We start from the raw sequence: 21,799 nt of genomic DNA on the forward strand, positions 1-21,799 counted from the left end.
CTTTGCAACTGGGGCAGACACAGTGTGACACCTGCTGTACCCAGAGCAGTCAAGCCAAGGGCTGGAAACTCAGGCCCATGCCAGCACCACAAAGCCTCTGGTCCACCCATCTTCTGCTTCTCACAAGAAAACTCCTGGTTCTCTTGGGAACTTGCCCAAGCTTGCAGTGCTGATGTGCTCCCTGCACACCCCAGTTTCTGTCCCCACAGCTCTGCATGGATTGCATCCCAGGGACAAGTAGAGGCTGCAGAAGGAAGAGTGAGTGTCTGGCTCAACAGGGTGAGGAGATCAGGACCCCAAAATCTCCTGGCCTGATGCAGCTTGTGATAAGAGTGTTGACCAGCCATGAGAACTGACTGGAGGACAGATGGCTACGACACCTCCTGGCTGTGACACGCTCCCAGGCTGTGACACGCTCCTGGGGTACACAGCACTTGTGCCCACCCATGTGCCTCTCTGCAGAGCTCACCTCCAGCTCGTAGGCGTCCTTGCCCTGTGTGAGAGGCGACCCAGCAGCCTCTCCCCCGCCCTCCCCGGTCAGCAGGGTCCGCAGTCGCGTGATCTCCGCAGCCAGGCGGTTATTCAGCTCCTGGGGAGAGGAGGAGAGCCGTTGTGGGAAGGGGGAGCAGGGCCACAGCTCAGCACGGAGCTCAGGGTCAGCAGGGCAGGGAGCCTCACCTGGTTGTGGGCGTTGAGCTCCTGGTTCTCCCGCTGGCACTGGCGGAGGGCCTGCCTCTCAGCCTCCAGCGCCTGCGCCAGGTGCGCGTTCTCCAAACACTTCTGGGAATACTGCTCCGAAAGCACCTCCAGCTCCCGCTGCACCGACTGCAGCTCCTCCCTGCACAACACACCTGGGGGTAGTGCCCTCTCCACACACACACATCCCCATTCTTCCTTCAGCATCCCAGGACAACCCAACAGGGAGCTAAGCACTGAGGATGAGGATTGCATATTCCCTTTGGGAAAAAAACTCAAGCCCAGAGCAAGTCAACTCTTCCCTCTCCTGGCAGAGCCATGCTTGGGCACCAAAGGGGACAGGAGGTCGTTCCCTCAGAGATTAAGTGGCAGAACTTTGTTAGGTTTCCAAAAACTGAGCGAAGCTGTAGCTGCCCCTGGATCCCTGGAAGTGTCCAAGGCCAGGTTGGATGGCACTTGGGGCAACCTGGAATAGTGGAATGTGTCCCTGCTCATGGCAGGGGCTGGAATGAGATGAGCTTTAAGTCCCTTCCAACCCAAACCATTCCAGGACTCTAAGTTTGCTGTGGGCACTCGGGACCAGGTGTATTTGCACACCTCCCCAACTTACATAAACATATCAAGGTTGATAAAGCTGACAGGCACCCCTGCTCAGTTCCCATGGGAGGACAGTCTTGCCATGGAAAGCTCAGAGCTTCTCCCTCACCTTTTGAATGACCCTGCTGCTGCACCTGTGTGGAAAGCAGCACTGGCTGCCCATCTGCTACTTCTGGGGAGCATAAAGCAGCTATTTTGGATAATGTGGGGACATTGACCTGGAGCCTCAAAGATTATGGGCAACCAGGAGGCTCTGATGGATGCAGAAGCCCCTGAAATAACCCCAAACTCATCACCAGAATCAAAACGGCAGAGAAGGGTCCCCCACAAGTGACCTCCCTGCCAGATGGTGGCAGAGGACAGTGATGGTCTTACAGGTACTGCCTTCGGAGGGCCTCGATGTCGGCGTTGACGCTGCTGATCTGGGAGCGCTGGGACTTCTCCAGCTCCCGCTCCAGCTCCTCCCGGTGCGCGTTCTTCATGGCTTCGATGGCTGTGAGGGGCACACAGGGTTAGCACCCAGCACCCTCCACCCACAGCTGGCTTTTTGAGTTTTTGTTCGTTTCTTAAAGGAACAAAACATCCCTGCAAATCTCCCAGCGCTTCACGGCCCCTTCAGTCTGTGCCCCAGCTGCAAAGGGGATTCTGCAAATCCTGCTTTTTAACAGAGTCCAAATGATTGTCCCCTTCACACATTGTTTCCTGGACTGTGGGACTCCTAATGCAGAGCCCCTGAACTCCAGTGTTTCAACATTCCCTGGAGCACTGAAGAATTAATTCAGTGTGGAATTGGCAATAATTTAACCACAGGAATGACTAATGCCTTTCGGAGTTGAAATGCAAAACACATCAGACTGTGTAACAGCCAAAGACAGGGCTAACTAAGCCTGGAGAAAGACCAGGAGATGGGCACCAAACCTAGATGACCAGGAGATGAACCTCCATCTAAAACATCTTTCCCACAAACCCATTCCCATCTCCCTGTGCAGCCCACCCAGCCCTTATCCCATCCCTGCTCTGCTCCTCAACGCAGCCAACACCACCCCTGTGTCCCCATCATCATAGAGCTGCCCCACCATGGGGTCCCCCTGGCACCTGAGATGGTGGCAGCCGTTTCCTCTGCCAGCAGGCGATCCTTCTCCTCCCGCAGCTTCTCCAGCTCCCGCTGGTGCTGCCGCTGCAGGTCCTCGATCTTCTTCTGGTGCGTCTCCTCCATGGCTGCAAAGCCCCTCTCACATGTTGCCTGCAAAGGGAGGGGGGGAAAGGGTTGGCCCAGGAGCACAGGGCCGGTGCCACGGCGGTGGGGAGCCCACCAGGAGCCACAGCTCAGCTCCCCAGGTCCAGCAGGGATCTTCTGCTCCCCCAGCCAAGGAGCACGATGGACCTTGCAAAGGTCAGGGCTTGTCCTGCAGTCACTTGACCCCGGGCAGCTCCAGGGAAAAGGATGCACAGGGGCACACCCAGTTGGGGAATGCAAATATATGTCAAAACAACAACCAAAAAAACCCTTCTGCGCCCCTTCTGCTCTTTTCAATGCCTGTTTTTTTCAACCTCTGGGTGTAAGGAAGATGACGTGACAGCAACAGGATCTTAATTCCCAACCAAGTATTGCTATAAATGCTGCAGGGAAAATTACTTGCTAATTGAATTACTAGGAAAGAACTCGGGCCAGGACACAGGAGGAGCAATTTGGGGAGTTGGGATTCACCAGGGGTGAGGTCCTGAATTCCTGCCTGGTCCTTCTGTTCCCAGCTCAGCTGCCAGCCTAAGCACATTGGGATGCTGGATGGACACACGGCTGCAAGACAGGACCAGCAAAGCCACAGGCAGGTCCAAGCCACGAGGGAAGAAGGGGCACACACTGGGGACAAGGTGCTGAGCCCCATCAGGCAGCTTGGGACAAACCTGATGCCAAGCACTGTACAGGGCTTTTCCCCTTAATGACACAGGCTGGATTTATTCCCTGATTTCAGCTGAGCTCCCCTTGATTAACACCACTGTTTTCTGTGCAAAGTGAGAAATGTCACCTCTGGGACCCCATGGGAAATTTTAGGGGGACAAATTCACTCACCCAGGGGTAAAAGTGCTCATGACAGTCCAACACCACTGACTCTCACTAACATACACTGCTCAGCATCACCTTCTTGGCTAATGCTGTTACCTACACCCAATCCTCATTCCTAATTTTTAGCTTTGGTGGTTTTTTTCCCTCACATTTAATTTTTAATCTCGAGGCATTCTTCACTTTCCCAGCCTTGTTTGTTTGTTTGTTTGTTTGTTTTAGACTCCTAACTCAGTGCCAGAACCTGCCTGGACTTGGCTGTGGCACAGAGCAGCCCTGCAGGATTCTTCATTACACCCAGAATCACAGAATATGCTGAGTTGGAAGAGATCCACAAGAATCATCAAGTCCAATTCCTGAAACACCTTGAATTTTGGAAGAAAAAGGTGTGCACTCTGCCATAGTTCTGGCTGTAGATTCACTATTTAATGTATTGTAAATGCATTGCCATAAATCCACATGTACAAATCAGTATCTCATAGAATCACAGAATGGTTTGGGTTGGAAGGGACCTTAAAGTCCATCCTGTTCCACCCCCTGCCATGGGCAGGGACACCTTCCACTATCCCAGGTTGCTCCAAGCCTTGAACTTGGTCTTGGACACTTCCAGGGATGGGGCAGCCACAGCTTCTTGGGGCCACCTGTGCCAGGGCCTCACCACCCTCACAGGGAAGAATTTCTTCCTAATATTAAATCTAAATGTACCCTTAATTCATCTAAAGGCCATTCCCCCTTGTCCTGCCACTTCATGCCTTTGTCAAAAGTCCCCTCCAGCTCTCTTGGAGCCCCTCTAAGCACTGGAAAGGGCTCCAAGGTCTTCCTGGAGCCTTCTCTTCTCCAGGTTGAAGAGTTATGCTTGTGCTACTAATATTACGTTCTCCATCAGGTTTTTAAGAGAAGAACTAAGCACATCCAAGCCTCCAGTTTGGGCAGGTTTCCAATTGCTTGGTTGGCTTTCTGATCACCACTGCTTAATTCCAATGGGATTCGGCAAAACTACTGCTCTCCCCAGGCTAAAACCAGCTTTTGGCTGGAGCTGAGCCACACTTCACCCCCAGCTCAAATGTGTGCTGGATCTTGTGGCTGGAAGCAAGCTCTCTCACATTTTTGCTGATTCTTAAGAGCAGCTGGTCTGTGAGAGCCTCACTGGCACAGCCTCTGCATCGCTGCCCTTTTGCTTTCCTGTTCAACCTGGCAGCCTCTCCTGGTGCTGCCAGAGTCCTCTACACCCCTAAACTCACTTCTGAACTGGGAATGTTCTCCTAGGAAAAGCAAACCACCAAACCCATTTTTTTTTAGATGCTGGATGATCTCAAACCAGTTTTACAGCCAGTCTGACTGCTGGGGCAATTTGAACGGTGGCATTTCATTGCCAGTGGGCTTCTCTGCACCTCACCTGGGTGGTCTGTAACTGTGCACTCTTTGTTGTGTACAGAATTACTGTGTCCAACACCAGCATGGTCCTCGCAGCCTCCTGCAGAGGAGCTCTGCTTTGCTACAGAATTTGGCATCTCTTTGCAGCTACTTTCCCTAGGAACATACATTTTGAGAGCATCAAGTTTCCATTTCATCCTGCGTTTTTGAAGGCAGCAGAGACAGACTGGAGATTTGATCAGACTGGGAAAGACAGAGCTGAGGAATGCTTTTAAAGGGAAGTCACAAACAAAATGTAGGAGAAACACTGAGGTCTTCGTGTTGAAGGAGAGCGTGATGTTATCGAGCTACTTTGAAACTCTCTTTCCCCCTCCACACAAAGACCACCTCTGGAAATCCACCTTCCCAAGCCCTCAGCAATGCATTTAGAATACCCCAGCATGGAGAAGAAGGAAACACCATGCTTTACAGAGGCCTGGCTAATACCCTGGGGCTTGTTTCAGCACGCTGGCTGTTTCAGGGGACGGCTGAAAACCCTGCGACTGCACGTGCCCTCCCACACGCTCAGCAGCAGAAGGCAGAAAGTGTTAAACATATCGAGACCTTTAGGTTTTCAAAGTCTTTCTGGTATTTTTCCCTCAAAGTAGAAGCGTTCCCCTCCAGGTGTTTGTTCTCCAGCTCATCCCTCATGACGTTCATCTGGGCCTCCAGCTCCTGGATGCGTTCCCTCAGGCCGTGCATGGAGTCCGGGTCGCTGCCGGGGTCCTGCCCGGTGCCACCTGCCTTGCCAGCCACCCAGGTGTCCCCAGAGCCCGGGGCCACCGCGGGGGACGCCTCTGGGTGCTGCCTCTGGTACTCATCGAGGGTCTCTTGCAGGCGCTGCAGGTTCTGGCTGTAGTGCTCCTGCAGCGCCTGCAGCTCCTGGCCGTGGATGACCTGCAGCTCCTTGATCTTGGCCTGGAACTTCTCCTCCAGCGTTTGCATCTGCTCCAGGTGATACTGCTCCATGTTCTGCTTGTCGCGGACAACGGCGTCCAGCTGGCTGAGCCCCTCCACCCTCTCGGCCTTCAGGGCATCCTCGGTCCTGTTGAGCTGCTCGATCACGTTTCGGATCTCCTCCTCGTAGCGCCCCTGCAGCTCGCTCAAGCTCTTGCTGTGCTCGTGCCCTTCCTCCTCCAGGAGCCTGCGCTGGTTGTCCAGCTGGGACACCTTTGCCTTGAGGTCAGCGTTCTCCCTTTCCAGCACGGCGATCACCTCGCTGTACTCGCCCTGCTGCTTCCTGAGCAGCTCCTCGTACTCGTCCCGCACGAGAGACACCGTCTTCACACGCTCCTGGCACAGGGCATCCATGCTCTGCAGGGACTCCTTGTAGGATTTCATCTCCCTCTCGTGCTCCAGCCGGACTTTGCAAGCGGCGTAACAAACCTGAGCCTGAACAATGGCATCGTGGACTAACAAAGACGAATACCGCTCCAGGTCTCCCATGCACGAATGGTAGGAAAGACTCTGGGACATCTTCAGGAGCTTCTGACAGTCTCTCATGGCCTCCTCGGGAGGCAGAGAGAGTAAGGCAACAGATATCTCCTTCAGAACATTGGATTTGTCCTTTAGCTGCTGGGCAAGATCTTCCTGAATGGAAACAAGAGCTTCACTACTAAGGTCTGGGGCACTGCCAGTCTCTTCCACCTTGGCTAATTCCTGGCACGGCACCATTTGGACACGGCTCCCATCCCAAGAGATCTGGGTTCTTTCCGAAGCATCTTTTTGAATTTCAAGTGCTTCAGAAATCTGGTGCATAACTCCGTCAAACTCAGGAGTCCTGTATGCTTTGATAATCTCCTCCAACATGCATTTGTGCTGCTGGAGAGCTGTTTTGGTATTATGGAGCTCTTCTTCAATTGCTTTTAACCTCTGATGAAAAGATTCTCTCATTTTCTCTGCAACAAACCCAAGTTCTGCCTTGATCAATGTAGCATCTGCTACAGCACTGAGAAAACACGGGGAAATGCCCAAACTTGTTTCTGTTTTACCCTCAGCTTCTCCTTCTCTAGTGCTCAAGTGTGCTCTCAGCTCCTCCACCTGGCTCCAAAACTCCCCTTCCAGCAGCAGCTTTTTAGACAGGACACTGGCCAAATCACTGGCTGTATGAGAAACACTTGCTGGCTCCAACAAAGCCACCTCGGCCGTTCCCTGGATCTCTCTCAGAAGCTGGGCTATCTCAGAGCTCGCATTTTTCAAAGACTCTGCTATTTGGTTGATGAGAGAGGCCTCAAATGCCACCCTCTCAGAAAGCCACCTCAGCTGGCCGGTGTCAAACACATCTGCTTGCTGCTCCTTGGAGATGTGCTCCTCTTCTCCCAAATCCCCTCCTTCTGGAGCAGGGCTCTCCATGGTGAGGCTTTCACTCTGCTGATACTCTGATGGGACCGGTGCTCCACTCAAGGCTTGGATTGCATTTGATAAAGTTGTTTCCATGCTAGACAGAGTAACAAGGAACAAATCACCCTCTTTATCCTTGTCTGATTTGGGCAAGGATCTTAGCTGCTCCCTGCACTTCTCTAAGCAAGTCAGCGCTTGATCGTTTTTCATCTGGAAACCTCCCAGCTCGCTGACGTGACTTTCTATGAGCTTGAACTTTTCCTGCCTCTCGCTCTCCAGCTGTGAGATCAAAGCATTGACTTGGGACAAGCTGGTCTGAAGCTGTTCCCGCAGCTGGGACTCCGTGCTGGCCCACTGATGGTGGAGGGCGATGAGCGTCTCCTGGTTATGGCCGTGCTGGCTTTCCAGCTTCATCGTCACATCTTTGAGCTTCTCCTCTGTAATGTACAGTTTGGTTTCCAGGGAATGGATGATGGAGAGATAAGTCTCAGAATCACTGGTCCCTGATGAGGGGTAACCCAGAGTTGGCTCTGACGACATGCTTTCTTCAGACAGAGATCTGTCCTGACTTGTGTCTGAAGAGGTACTGCTTGTCCAGTTTTTCTCTGATCCATCTGGATGGATGTATTTTTGACACTGGATGCTTGAAAAACGGATCCTTTGCCTCTTGGCCCCCATGATTCCTACATCAGGCTTTGCTAAAGCTTTCTGAACCAACTCTTGGTCCTGGAGCTCTACAACTTTAGATGGGGAGCCAAATTCCTCCACTTGCCTATGACTGGTCTCAAGAACCTCATCCTCCTCCTCCTTCAGTGCATAAGTCAGAGCTGGGAGGACATCCTGAGTTTGCCCCAGTTGGGATGGATGACTTTCATCTGCCTCAAGACTGGGGCCAAGGTCTTCTGCCGCCTCAGCACATGGACCTGTGCCCACACTAGCTAATTTCTTTAAAGCCTCCTCCTTGGCCTTTAGCTTTACTTTAGCCTCCTCTAAACTGCTATCTAAAGCAACCACTTTAACCAAAGCCTCACTGAGATCTTGATCCTTCTTCTCCACAATTCTCAAGTGCATTTCCTTAACATGTCTCAGCTCTTCTTCCTTCTCTTTCAGCACCTCCTGCACCCCCCGGAACTGATCCGACACCTCCTCGAACGACTGCTCCAGATTGTGGTAGTTGGTCTCTTCCATTTTCAACTTTGCTTGTAGCTTTGCAACTTCGTTATCCGACTCAGCCACCTGATTCATGAGCTCATGGAACCGGCACTTGATCTGATCCCTCTCTCTTTCGAGCTCCTTGATGTGCTCGGCAAGTTTTTGGATGCTGGCCTCCTTCATGGCCAGCTGCTCCTCCAGCTGGTGGACGAGCTCGCTGCCTTCAAACTTGGCGCTCAGCTTCTCCTTCTGCAGAATCTCCATTTGCTGCTCGCTGTTCTGCAGCTGATTCTCATACTCGTTGGCCTTGTCCTCCACCTCCTTCAGGCTCCGTATCAAAACCTGCTTCTCCCTCTCGCAGCTCTCTAGCAAAGCCTCATAGTTCTTCTGCAGCTTCTCCTCCATGAGGACCCGTGCCTGCTCGCTGGCATTCAGCTGCCCGCTGAGGTCTGCGATCCTGTCCTGGAGCCGCTGCACTTCCTTCTGGTGGTCCCGCTGCAGAGCCTGCTGCATCTCCAGGTCCCGCAGCTCCTGCGTCTTCTCCAGCAGCAGCGCCTCCGCGCTCTTCAGCTTCTGCTCGCTGGCCTTCAGCTGGGAGCTGAGCGCAGCCTCGCCGTGCTGCCACTCCTCCAGCTGCTCTTTGGCTTTCTCCTTCTCGCTCCTCAGGTCGCTCTTGAGCTTGGCCAGGGTCTGCTCCTTGATGGCGAGCTCGGCCGCCGCGTTACTGAGCCTCGCCTGCAGGCTCTGAATCTCGGCCTCGTGGTGCCGGATCACGTCCTTGGCCTCGGCGTAGCTGCGCTTCAGCGACTGTATCTGCTGATTGATCACCTCTTGACGCTGGCATTGGGCTTCCAGCTCGCTTTGGAGGTCTTGGTTGACTTTGTGAAGCCTCTGCCAGGCACCTGATGGCGAGGCGGCCACCTCGGTCTTAAAAAAATTGATTAAATACTAGATTAGTAACACTCTTGGCTCTCCCTTCTGAGTGTCACACCTCTGGCCAGGCAGGCCATGGAAAAGCTCCTCACAGCGACTTGGCTGCTACTCACTGCTCCAATTGGGATGATTTGTTCTTGGCACAATTTGGTTTGTTTGACCAACTTTTTTTTTTATTTTAATGAGCGACAACTGCTTTCCAGTAACAGAAAACACTGACCACAACATCAAAACAGCTGTACAGTAACAGGCTAAATGGAAAAAAAATAATAAACCCAAACTCAAACAGAATTAAAAAAACAATGAAGAAGAAACACCAGCAGCAAAACGGAGACAGACAGACAAAAGAAAAATGCCAAGGATGATGAGGAGGAGGAGATGAAACAAGGTGGAGGAGAAAGGAACTGCTTTTTTATAGCAAGTTTGCTTGTTTGTTTTGTGAAACAAAAAGTGCACAGTTCAGGTAATACAGTCCACCGACCAAAAGCAACAACAGAAAGTGAGGTGACAGCAAATGACATCACATCCCACCCATACACGGGGCGACGGGCCGCCATCGTGGTGGCGATGTCATTTCTGTGCCTGCCAAACAGGACTGAGTGGCTGCTCATGGTTTTAGAGAGATGATGTTATGCTAAAGCTTAGGGCTAGGGAGGATCTAATTTCTCTACCTGCAAAATAAAATAAACCAACAAAGGACAAAAATAAAAAGCCCGACAAATGGAGGGAAGGAAAAGGTGTGATGAGAATGTAAAAATGAAAGAAACCAACCTTTGTGAGTTTCAAACCAAAGCAATGGAGCATGCAAAGAGAAAACTCACAGAAAGCGTCATGCAAAAGGCGACAGAAATTATGTATCTTAAAAAAGAAAATACACAGACAGGAAGAAGTGAGAGAAGCACAGCGTTAAGCTTAGGAATTTGGCCTGCCTTGCTGTACTCTGGTTGCTGATTAAGGAAAGCCCACAGATGTGACACTCAGTTATGTTAAGTTAAATTTCATGCTTTACACCAAAAACATGCAAGAATATCCGTCTGGGACAGGTTAGTACGTGCCCCCTCCCACCCACAGTGGCCGCAGAGGGGGATGTCTCCGGCCCATCTGCCAGGAGCAGGAGCTCCTGGTGTTTCTCCCAGTAGGGATCAAGGTTAGGGTGCCCCATCCCGAGGAAGCTCAGAGCAAAAGAGGGGTTACACGAGGCCAGAGAGGCTTTGGTGCATGGCACATGCATTGGAGGGGGGGCTCAGCACTGCCTCACGGAACAGGCAGTGCATGGGGGTCCATCCCTGTGGGGCTGGTCAGGCTGCCAAGGAGGGGTTGGTGTCTCCCAGGCAGCTCAGGAGGGATGGGCTTGGCAGCAGTCAGGCTTCTCTATCAGCCCTCCTAACAGACAATGCAGTAACCTCCCCAAAATCATGATGGGGTGGGCAGCATGACATTTAGAGGGGTTGTCCAAAAAATGCTGTGATGTTTGGCTGCAGAATTCCCCCAGTGGCTCCACTCTCTCCACCCCAGCAGGGTTTGGTGGGGTTACTCCCTTCTACAATAGCACTTTAATCCCTCTGGTTCCCAAGAAACACAAGGGAAATCCCCAGAACAATTAGACTGGAGCAGGCAAAAACCTCCAACCTTTCCAAAAACCCTCTCCAACTTCCAGGTCCAAGTTTGGGTCACTTCTCTCTGCAGCTCAGCCTCTCTGCAGGCTGTCCCCCTCACCACCCCTCCTCGTATCGAGGCACTGTGGCCAACTTCAATCTGATGGTGGATTCAGCATCCAGCTTTTATCCCCAGACCCTGATTTTTCCAGGCTCCAGGCAAAGGGAGGTCAGACGCCTCTGCCCCAGGGAAGTGGGACTTAGTTACTCTTCCAGCTCTGCCAAGTGAAAATGGAACTCCTCCAAGCCGGCACTGTCAGCTCGGAGACTCCAGAAATGAATTAATTACTCCTCCTGGGAGATCATGGGCAAGGAAGGCAAGATGTCCCCCTCCCTGGGCTGGCTCCACTGCCTGTGCAACTTCTTCAGGGAAAATTTTCCTGTGAGAAATAAGGATGCAAGATTTGGCATTGACACTGGGTTTTGCTGCCACGGGAGCACAGCATGCGGCAGCGCGCGGCCACTTTGATCCACAGCCAGTTTGGTCAAGTAGATTTGAGCAGGTCAAAATGCTGCCCCTGCACAGAACAGGACTATGGACCCCTGAGAGCAGCCAGAAGCTGCCCTGCAGGTGCCACAACTTCTCCCAGGCATGGATGTTCCCAGAGGAAGGGCTGAAAAAAACCTGCTTTGTTTGGATGAGGGGAGGAAAGGTTTTCCCAAAGACCATCCTGTTTCTTTTGTCAGATCCTCCAAAACTCATTTCAAGGCTTTGCTGAGGAATCTTGTGACAGCAGAAACCACCAAAGTGATCCAAGATAACAGGTCATCCCAGTGCAAATCCCACCCTGGCTGCAGGGAATGTGCCCGGGAGATACATCTGAGTGTCCCGTGTTTGCCTGTGTAACGGGCACACAAAATCACCAGCCAGGAACAACTGGTGGGCTATAGGATGCTTGGAAAGCCTTGTGGGCACCCTGCTGCCTGAGGGGAGAATCTGGGGCACAGAAAGGGGAAAACAGCTGTTGCAAAGGCAAACACAGTATGGGATGGATCAGAGGTGGACTTCCCATCTATCTGGCTCTGTTTTGTTTTCCCTTGGGAATGCTAACAGGTAATGCTACCTTCTACTCCATCCCAGATCAGAGGTTTCCATAAGCAGATGACTCTGGTATGCTACAGAATAAGCGACGTTTTCAAGAAGGTCAAATCTCTGGGAGCTCAGTGGTGGTTACCCAGGATGTCCCCACGAACACCACAGATGGAAGCCCACCAGGGATCCCTGGGGCACAGGGAAGATGGATCTCCATCTCCTCCCTGCTCTCCTACCTGCAACACGTAGCCCTCCCGGGCGCTCTGCTCCCGGCCCAGAGCCACTTTCAGCTGATCCTGCAGGTGCCGGTTCTGCTCCAGGAGCTCCAGGGCCTCCTTCTGCTTCTGCTCCAGCTGGAGGGACATGAACAGAGACAGCGTCCAGGGAGTGGGCAGGGGATCAGCCATAAGGAACAAGTGGCTCGGAGGGGACACAGAGCAGAATTAACAGAGCTTTTGATGGCACTGCTGCTCTGCTCTGCTGTGGGACCTGGATTTCGTTTTTCCAGGAAAATCCCTCCCCTCTGAAAGAACTTATTTATGCAATACTGTAATTCGTAAAGTTCACTGCAGCAAAGGATGAACGGCACCAGCTTGTGCCAGGCACGACCCTGGCAAATCCCAGCCCAGTTCAGCTCGGTGATATTCCTGGTTACTCCATAAGAAAAGTTTACCCCTTTCATTGCCACTAATACACCTTAATCCCAGCTAACAACAACCTTTGTTATCCCGGGCACAGAACTCTTCCAAGTGAGCTGAGTCTCGTCCATTCTTTTCCAAAAATCTTAAGACTAGTTGATGTAGGCTCCACAAAAAGGGAATCTTTGTGTGCTCAGCTCATGGCAGTTCATAAATGCAGACACAGGTCTCTATAGCTGCAGAGCCACAGAGGATTAGGAGCTTGAATTTGTACCCATTTTTCAGAGACAGGCTGGCTACAACCACCACAAATCAGGTTCTGCTGGCTGGGAGGGGTAAGGAATTACCAGGCCGTAAGAACAGCCCCTTCTGCAACTGTGGGAAACTTGAAAGCTGCTGGAAGGGCTGAACAGGAATGGATTCAGATCTGTGCCCTGCCAGCTCCCCAAGGAACCTATAGCATCCCTACTTGTTGCTATTATGAAGGAGGAATATTTACAGCTATTTTTAAGCCTATATCACGCTCCCTACAGTCACCCCAGTGGCCTGAAGGCCATTTTGGCAGGCAGCCTGCACCCTACACATCCCTTTACCTCCTTCTCCAGCAGCGTGGTCAGGTGCTGCTTCGTCAGCCCCTCTTCCCTGTCCTCGGCGTGGGCGAGGTGCAGGGGCGTGATGGGGATCTGCTTCTCCTCCCGCAGCGGGGTGGTCTCCACCTGGTGCCAGCGCTGCTCAATCTCCACGTGGACGTTCTGTGGTTTGATGTCTCCAGGGACAGGCAGGATCCTGTCCACCTCCATCCTCAGCGCCTCTTCTGACCCTGCCCCGTCCACAGCATCGATCATCTCAAAGCGCTTGCGCCGCTCCTCGCGCCGCCGGGCCCGCTCCCGCTCCAGCTCCCCGGGGTCGGCGTCGGCAGCTCCGGCGTCCCTGGGGAAGGCGGCCGAGCCGCTGCTGGAGGAGTCCGCAGCGTTGGCACGCTCCTGCACCAGGGCCTGCTGGATGGGGCGGAATTCAGCCCAGTCAAAGGTCTTGGAGCGTCCTTCTCGTCGACGCTCCCGGGCGCGGCTCCGCTTCTGCTCCGTGTCCAGCTCAGCTTGTTCCGCATCCGGCTTCTCGCTCGGCTTTGGACCGGTCTCGAAGGAAGAGCCTGTTTTGCTTTTCTCTTCCGGCAGTGAGCTGTGAGGACAGAGAAAGGGTGAAGGAAAGTGTCAGTGGGTGCTGGAGACAGCCAGGCGCTGCCATGCATGCCTCCAAGAGCCGGGTGGGAAAGGGCTGCTGGAAGCCCAAGCCAATGCCACGTGGGTGCCCCTGCCCCTCCATCTCCCCTTGCCCCTCGGGCACAGGAGCTGTTGCTGCCCTTGCCCAGGATGTGCTGGTGTGCAAAGCCTTGGTGCAAGTGGCCCCAGCTGCTCCTGGGACACCCTGGCACCCGGAGAGTGGCTGATCCCAACCTTGTTCCTCCTTGGCAGCCACACTGGGGCTAGTGACCATGAGCAAGCAGCAACCCATGGCTGAGGCAGCAACCCCAAACTGTGCTGTCAGAGGTTCCAACAGCTCCTCCAGCCCCCAGGCTGTGGGGCTCCATGCACACCCCAGCTGGCATGGCCATAGTCATGCGCTTGTGAGAAAGATGCCACCACTCCCACCAAAGCCAGGCTGGCTTCGGAGCTGTGGGGTGGAGAAGCACAGAGCAGCTCTGAGAGTCTTGGGAAAGGGTAAGGTTCCCCTTCAGCTTGGAAAAGTATTAATGGGTCCGTAACTTCTCTGTGCCACTATCGGCACTGAAGGCACAGACCTCCCCAGGGCACCCAGCCCCACAGGCAGCATGGGCAGCCCCCCTGGCGCTGGGCAGCCCCCTGACATGGGCAGGAGTGAGTACAGCAAGGAGAGCACATTACTCAACACATCACAGAAATCACTGAAAATGCCAGTTTCTCAAGCAAGGAATGATTTTTAGTGCCGAGTTAGAGGGTGGTGGGTTGAGGAGGGAGACATACTCATCAAGCAGGGGAAGTTAACAGGGGAAGGCAATACCATTTCTAACCTACAGATAATCCATAATGCAGTATTAGCTTATTAAATACGGACATGCCAGCCCTGTAACATGCAGATTAAATTAAACCAGAAAACAGCAGTATGCTAGGTCTGTGGAGGAAACCTGTCCCAAGGGAGTAGTGGGCACTTGCTGAACTCTCTTTGCTACCCAAACCTCCAAAAGCTGCCTCCCAAGGCACAGTCCTGCTGCTCAGGCTGACTCCTGGCTCTCCCTGCTTCCAATACAACCACAGTATCCCCAGCCTCCAGCAGGGACTCAACAAGCTTTGTGCAAGAGCTGGAAAGCAGCTCACTGGGCCCTTCACTACAGCCTCTGACCCAAGGGACCACATGCACGGGGACTGCTGTGATCAGGAACAACAGCAGCAGCAGCAGCAGCAGCAGAGCAGAGCAGCAGCAGCATCACAGCTTCTCCCACCTCAGAAACACACCCCAGCCCCCAGCCAAGAACCTCATGGATGTGCATATGCCCAAAACAAAGGATGGAGCAGAAGACATGGCTCTGTGTGGGCTAGTATCTTCCGATGCACTGTCATCCAGCAGCAAACCACAGGCTCAGTAGAGCTGGGCTTTGAGAGACTCTGGCAGCTACAGGCTAAAACCAGCTCAGAGATAATTCCTTCTTCTGTGCTGTCACTTGCAGCTAATAAAATAAACCCAGAAGGCACGACGATGAAATGTCACTGCTCCTCACCCATGATACTGCACGACTCCAAAGCCAGGCTCTCAATCTGGAGTCAGTTAGTGATTACAGCTGCATTTTAAAGTAAAGCAGGGATGAGAATGAGTCTTAAAATGGAGAAGAGTGTTAGTAAAGAAATGAGGGTCCTGGGGCCTTCCATATGGTGTTGGGACACAGATATTTTGCTGTTCTAAAACCCACGTGGAAGAACCTCGGCATTTCTAGAGGTGACATCTCTCACGAGCTCATTTCTCCTCTGCTGCTTTCCAAAGGGCACGGGATGTGGGTCGGGGAGCAGAGGGATGGCTGCTGGGAACGAAGTGAAGACACTCAGAAGGTTGGCCCAAAGTTTCTCATTTCATCTCCTGCAAGTGCCCCACGGCTATTAATTCTGCTCAACCATTCCACATCTCCTCCACCACAGAGAAATTAATTTATATCACACAGGAAGGGGGTGATCTTTGCCTCCCAATGGTATTTACAGGTTAAAATAAAAAGGCTTTTTTAAATAGGGGTGGGAATGGTGCAAGCTGCAAGCTGAGCACGCTGTGGCAAGAAGAGCACAAAGTTTGCAGGGAACTGGGGTGCACTGGGGAACCCAGCCTCACAAGGGCAATGAGTTCAACATGGATCCAGTTCTGAAGCAGCCACTTTCATTCATGGGGGTATCTTCTATTTGCCCCATCATCATTAGCAGACTGCCATTAGTGCCTCTGCAGATTGCAGGGCACTGCTGAGGGCAGGGAGCAGTGCAGCATCTGCTGCCCATGCCGGGTGCTGACACATGCAGCACTGTAAACCATCATTAGGGCTCAAGAAACCGAGACAGGGAGTGTTTGGCTGGGTGGAGCCACGGCAGCAGGTTAATGAGACACAGCTAAGGGCTGCAGGAGTGTGTGGGACCATCCCCGGGTATGAGTGAGCACTGCTGCCCTCTTGACACACTGAGCACAACACCCCACCACTGTGCCAACACCCAGCACCCCTCCATGCTGAGCCTTGGGCAGTTTGTCCTTCCAGCAGCCCCCTTCACCCTCTGCTTCCCTGGTGCAGAATGCAATGGCATCCCAAAGCCAGGTGGGATGGGCTGGGATACCCCACACTGCTGCAAAGGGCTGCCAGGCAGGCACCAGTGAACACAGCCCTGCTGCACACACAGAGCAGGACTCCAGCAATGTGACTAACCCACAGCACCAGCTCGGTGGGAAACCACAGAAGCACACACACATCATTCATTCCCTTTTCCCAGCTCAGGACTGGTTCACAGTCTGTTTGTGCAGTGTAACAAGTTACTGCCCAACAGGGACCTGCGCCTGGACCCTCTCAGAGGGAAAGCCAAGTGAAACCACTCTGTGTGGGCTTGGAGCAGGTGCAGACAGTGAGCACAGGGCTATCGTGCTGCAGTAACCTGTGAGCAACCATAAATACATCTGGCTCTTTAAAGGCAGAGAGGTCCCCTCAAATTTCCTTGGTCTTCATCTTCGTATCTAGTCACATCGGAAGATACCAGTGTGGGGAAATCAAGGGTCAAGACCAGGCTGCTTCTTCCCTTCTCTCTGGTTTTTATTTAAAAGAAAAATAAAAAAAAAAAAAAAAAGGAAGGGGGGAAGAAAAGAAAGAAAAATAAATGGAAACTGCAGGACTTCCCATCCGAGGTGCAGAAAAGGAGGAGCATGCAGTGAATCACGAGATATACAAACCACAGAACGTTAATACAGGAGAGAACACAGTTTTCCAACCTGGGCTTCAGCACGGATAGTTTCAAAGAGAAGTTTTTCCTGGGATTGCATGGAAATCAAACATACACAGGAGTGAGGAGAAAGGCAGCTTCCATGAGACCCCTGTGATATCCACCAGAGCTCGGGCACGGCTGGGAAAACAATGGCTGAGGGCTAAGCAGGATGGGGAAGGAGAAGCTGGAGCATCTCCAGGTCAACAGCACTGGGTCAGAAGAGCCATTCCGTCAACACAGGAACAAACCTGGCAAAAACCTGCTGGCTGCCGCTACAGTAAGGACAGGAGACGGAGTTAGTGTGTAGCTGTGTCCACACAGCCTGTAAGAAGTGGCCTGTATGAGTGTGACCAGCACAGACAGCTGTGAGGAGGCCAAATACCCTGAACACACAGCTGGAAGCGCCCACAGAAGGTACTGTGTGACGCAGGAGGTCCCCTTCCTCTGGCACTGACGCAGGAGGAGACACCAGCATTACTACAGCTTAAGGGGGACGAGCTGCAGCAGCTTTCTGCAAGATCAGAAGAGGAGGGAAGATGATTTCCTGGCTGGAGCTTAAAATAGATCAGAGCCAAACAGCTTCTAAATGGAACCCTGAGCTCCTGCTGCTGTGACCCATAGAGGGGCTGGGCAGCTCGTGCTGAACAGTAGCCAGAGGAAAGGGTGAACCCAGCACAACTGAATCCAAGTGGTTTCACAATACCTGGTGGGAATCCAGAGGAGCCTTGATATAGGAACAGTGTTTCATATTCCTATGCACAAATTAAAACCACATTTTCAACCCTCTTTGAAATCTGCACGTGTAAGAATAACTCGGCATATCAGCGTCCCCACAACGCGTATCCAAATTAAGCTCAGAGAGATGTGAAAAAGAGCTGCAGCTTCCAGGAACAGACAGGCTCAGAAAGAGGAAAGAAAAGAGATGAGGGATGAGTTATTCCTGCAAACCACAGAGCTGCAAGGGCTGCTACAGCCCCCCCTTACCTTGTTACATCAGGAGCAGTGGTGGGGCGAACGTGTTTCATGATGGTCTGGATCCAGTTGCGGCGGATGCCCGACGTCATGGCAGAGAGGGTGAACTCCCCTTCCTTTGTCTACAGTGAGAGAAAGAACAGCTCAGAGCAGGTGACTGCACCCACCAGCAGCCTCCCAACTCCCTGAGACCACCCTGCACCCATCCCCAAGCCCCCAGTGCTAGGGCACTGCTTGCTGGCCTCACAGAGGTCAAACCCAGCCCCTCTGTCCCCAGCACACTCCCAGTGGGAATTAGCATTTCTCAGCAATCAGGATGATTCTGCCAAAGGTGAGACCCTAAGTCTGTGACAAAACCTTCCCTTTCCCCCTTCCTTTTCTAAGACAGCCAAAAAACTGGCTCTCAAACCCAAGGCCACAGCTCTCTGGAGCACTGTGGGGGGATACTGAGTGGCCTCTCTTGGGTGTCTGGGGAGATGTTCCCCTTGTCACAGACAAGCATCCCCATCAGCTGTCCTGCAGCTGGACCCTTCCCGCTCCCCACATTTTCCTTACATGGATCTGGAAGCCGTAGTTCCGCTGAACTGGGTACTCAGTGACATCATAGCATGTGGATAAATCGATTTCTCCGTCCAGGTCAGCTGCCTACAGAGGGAAGAGGTAAAATAAGCCACAAAGCTTTGCAGCCCCAAAGCATGGCGGGCTTGCAGGAAGGCCCCTGAGAAGCACAAAGCCCTGAAGGGGTTCCAGGACTTTGGCATCTGGGAATGAGGGCACTGAGAGAGGCAGTGACCTGCCCAGGATCCTTTTGGGAGCACCAGGAGCTGCCCTGTAATGGGCTGAACACTGACACAAGACACTCACCTCTTCTGCCACTGAATCCCGGTAGTATCTCAGGCTCTGGTCAGTCAGCACAAACCAGTGCTTCTTCCACTAGGAAACAACAAAGATGGAGCAGTTACAATTCTGCTCCTTTCCCATATTCATGGTTGCTTGTCACAGGTGGACCATCAGAGCCACCCTGCAGGAGGCAGCTCGATGCCTGTCCCTCCCAGCTCCACACACAGCCACTCCATGGGGTAAGGGGAGACCCAAAGAGGCAGCAGTGCAAGGGACAGTGATGGTTTGCTGCCACCCTGCAGAGTACCAGACACTGCACGTCACAGTGACACTGCCAGAGCCACAGGACAGTGGCAGCCTCTCCATTAGCTCCACTGCAAGGCTTTTAGGGACTGCACTTCAAAGCCTTTCTAGCACAAAAAATGTAGTAAGACATTCATATTTTATTTACAGTACCTAGAAATTGAGTTTGGAGTCTATTCCTGGCCCTTGCTCTATACAAATCTGCCTCCTGAATGCTTCCAGCACAGGCTCACCCAAGGCAGCTTTCAGTCAATAAAGCACTTGCTCCAGCTGCCAATTCCCCTTTGGCTGTCTACGGATGTGTCCTTGGACCCAGGGGTACCCACAGGAGAGCCTGGGCCAGCCACAGCCACAGGCAAATTGCCCTCCTTTTCCCTGACAGCTGAGTAGGAGGGAAGGAAATGCAGGGAAGGGGTGGTTTGCAAACAGCCAGGGCCATCCATGCTGCCTCGGCATCAGTGCCCACCCCTAAGGCTCCAATAGGGCAGAACATCCTGCATCCCTTTGGGAATTGGCAGCAGGGAAGTGGCACCAGCTGCTTCCCTCAGAGCCATCTATTTATTTATTTATTTATTGTAATTTCCCTGGCACTCAGAAGACTTTACCTGAGCCTCATTTCTGACACCAAAGAGGTCGCTGGGTCGCAAGGGAGACGAGAGTAATAAATAGGGAACAGGAACATGAAACCAGGGCTGCCATCCAAGCTGCCCTGGCTCCCTAGAAACCCACGATGTGATATCCACCTTTGAAACCTCCCCAGGACAGAGCAACAGCAATTCCCACTTCAAGAGAAGCCCAGTACTGATCTACCCAGGATACTGGGGCTCCATCAGCACTGAGAGCTGCTCCGTGAGCTGCCAACACAGGATGTTAGAGTGAGCTGCCAGAAACAGGACTGACCACAGCACCAAACACTGACATGAAGGGCAGAGCTTTCTCCTGACTCACCTGCCCATCCTCATACTGCTTTGTCAACCAGCCCTTCTTGAAGTTCAGCAGGTCGGGCTGGAAGAAAAGAGAGAGGGATCAGGAGAGGGAAGAAGTGTCTGTGCCCAGAACGCAACAGCAGCAAGTTGATAAAACCCAGCAGAGCAATGAAAAAGACCAAAACCAGTTAAATTCATAGAATCATAAAATAGTTTGGGTTGGAAGGGCCTTTTAAAGGTCATCTACCCTAAGCTGAATCATTACACTGCATGGTGGCTAAATGTTTGCTCCCAGGAGGAATGGAGACCTCTGCTCAGCTTATTCAGGCTGTTCCCTTCCTATCATTTCTCCTGCAATTTCCTACTGCTACACCAGCATTGCAGAGAAAGGATAAACAAAGAATTAGCAAGACTTCAGGCAGTTTCACCCTCTATTATATATTATGAAAGAAAAACGATGTGCTATTGATGCAAGGCTGCAGGGTTCAAAACAGGCTGAGTTCCCAAGGCTGGAAATACAGGCAATCTGAGCCCTGCACCACCCAAATGACACCTGCTTTTCCCTCCAACGTGGGTGCATGGGGATGTTGAATTCCTGAAGAAAGCAAGCAGGACAGCGTGGGATAACTGCTGCCAGCCCCTCCTCCCAGCCTTGCCTGTGTGCAGGGAAGGATGTGGTGGAAATGCTTTCACTCCCCCGAGGCTGAGCTCCTCCAGCTGCTCCACGTGCTGCAGAGTGGAGGAGGAAAACACAGCAGTGTGTGAAATCCAGCTGCAGCATCTGAAATGGGCTACAGCAAGGGCAGCAGTGGAAATTGGGTCTGGAGGGCAGTACATCCCATATCTGAGTGATCCTGTGGTGGTGGGAACCCAGTCCTACTCCACAACAACAAAGGGGAAAGTAAGGTATTGAATTATAGAATGTTTTGGGTTGGAAGGAACAGTATAATCATCCTGTTCCAACCCCCTGCCATGGGCAGGGACACCTTCCACTATCCCAGACTGCTCTAAACCCCATCCAGCCTGGCCTTGAACACTTCCAGAGATGGGGCTGCCACAGCTTCTCTGGGCAACCTATGCCAGTGCTTCACCACCCTCACAGAGAAGAATTCCTTCCTAATATCTAATCTAAACCTGCATGACTTTCTCCCCTTCACTAGATAATGTGCGTTGCCACTTCATATGCACTTCTTGACTTTTTATTCCCACCAGGAATTTAAAAATCACTCTTGTGGCTGTACAAGTATACAGGAAAAGCTCCAGAAACACCAAGCTACTGCATTTTTCTGATAAGTCCTTGAACAGAAGCTGTCCATCCACAAAAAATGCAACTTGTATTTACAGTAGCTCTGTAATCTATTTGAGAGATTAGCAAGTGTATTTATTTTGTCCCTACAGAAGGGTGGTAAGGGAGAGGAGAGTACTTTGTGTTTATTCTGTACTGTTTGCCTCCAGGTCTGGGGAGCATTTGAAATATGCAAAGGGAGGAAAGCTCAGGAGGGAAGGTTCAGCCCTTCCTTGGAGCCTTCATCCCACTCACACCCACTTCCAACTGCATAAACATCAAGGAAATGGCATTAGAAAACTGGGACATGTGTTTGCTCAGCCTGGTCTGTGTCCCTGCCTCTGGCAGGGGAGTTGGAACAAGATGATCTTTAAGGTCCCTTCCATCCCAAACCATTCTGGGATTCTGTGGTCCTAGGAAAATACCACAGTCATGACACAGCAGCTGGTCCAAGTCCAGAAACTGGACTGACTCTCTGCTGA

At 52.3% G+C, this 21,799-nt stretch overlaps 1 protein-coding gene across 6 annotated transcripts in view; it reads right to left on the reverse strand.

The window, feature by feature from the left end:
* MPRIP (myosin phosphatase Rho interacting protein) overlaps positions 1–21,799 on the reverse strand; it is a 72,822-nt gene that overhangs the window by 6,673 nt on the left and 44,350 nt on the right. For 4 of the 6 annotated variants that reach the window (XM_030957856.1, XM_030957857.1, XM_030957859.1 and 1 more), the window contains exons 10-20: positions 20,055–20,111; positions 18,828–18,896; positions 18,519–18,608; positions 17,976–18,085; positions 13,113–13,698; positions 12,118–12,234; positions 5,333–9,187; positions 2,389–2,536; positions 1,669–1,786; positions 679–838; positions 470–589 (exon numbers count right to left, since the gene is read on the reverse strand). In XM_030957856.1, the coding sequence (XP_030813716.1) occupies positions 470–589; positions 679–838; positions 1,669–1,786; positions 2,389–2,536; positions 5,333–9,187; positions 12,118–12,234; positions 13,113–13,698; positions 17,976–18,085; positions 18,519–18,608; positions 18,828–18,896; positions 20,055–20,111 (5,430 nt within the window). The remainder of the gene's footprint in view (positions 1–469; positions 590–678; positions 839–1,668; positions 1,787–2,388; positions 2,537–5,332; positions 9,188–12,117; positions 12,235–13,112; positions 13,699–17,975; positions 18,086–18,518; positions 18,609–18,827; positions 18,897–20,054; positions 20,112–21,799) is intronic. The other 2 variants (XM_030957860.1, XM_030957861.1) reach the window with 1 other exon arrangement.

The sequence above is a fragment of the Camarhynchus parvulus genome, chromosome 14, assembly GCF_901933205.1.
Source record: "Camarhynchus parvulus chromosome 14, STF_HiC, whole genome shotgun sequence".
Taxonomy (NCBI): domain Eukaryota; kingdom Metazoa; phylum Chordata; class Aves; order Passeriformes; family Thraupidae; genus Camarhynchus; species Camarhynchus parvulus.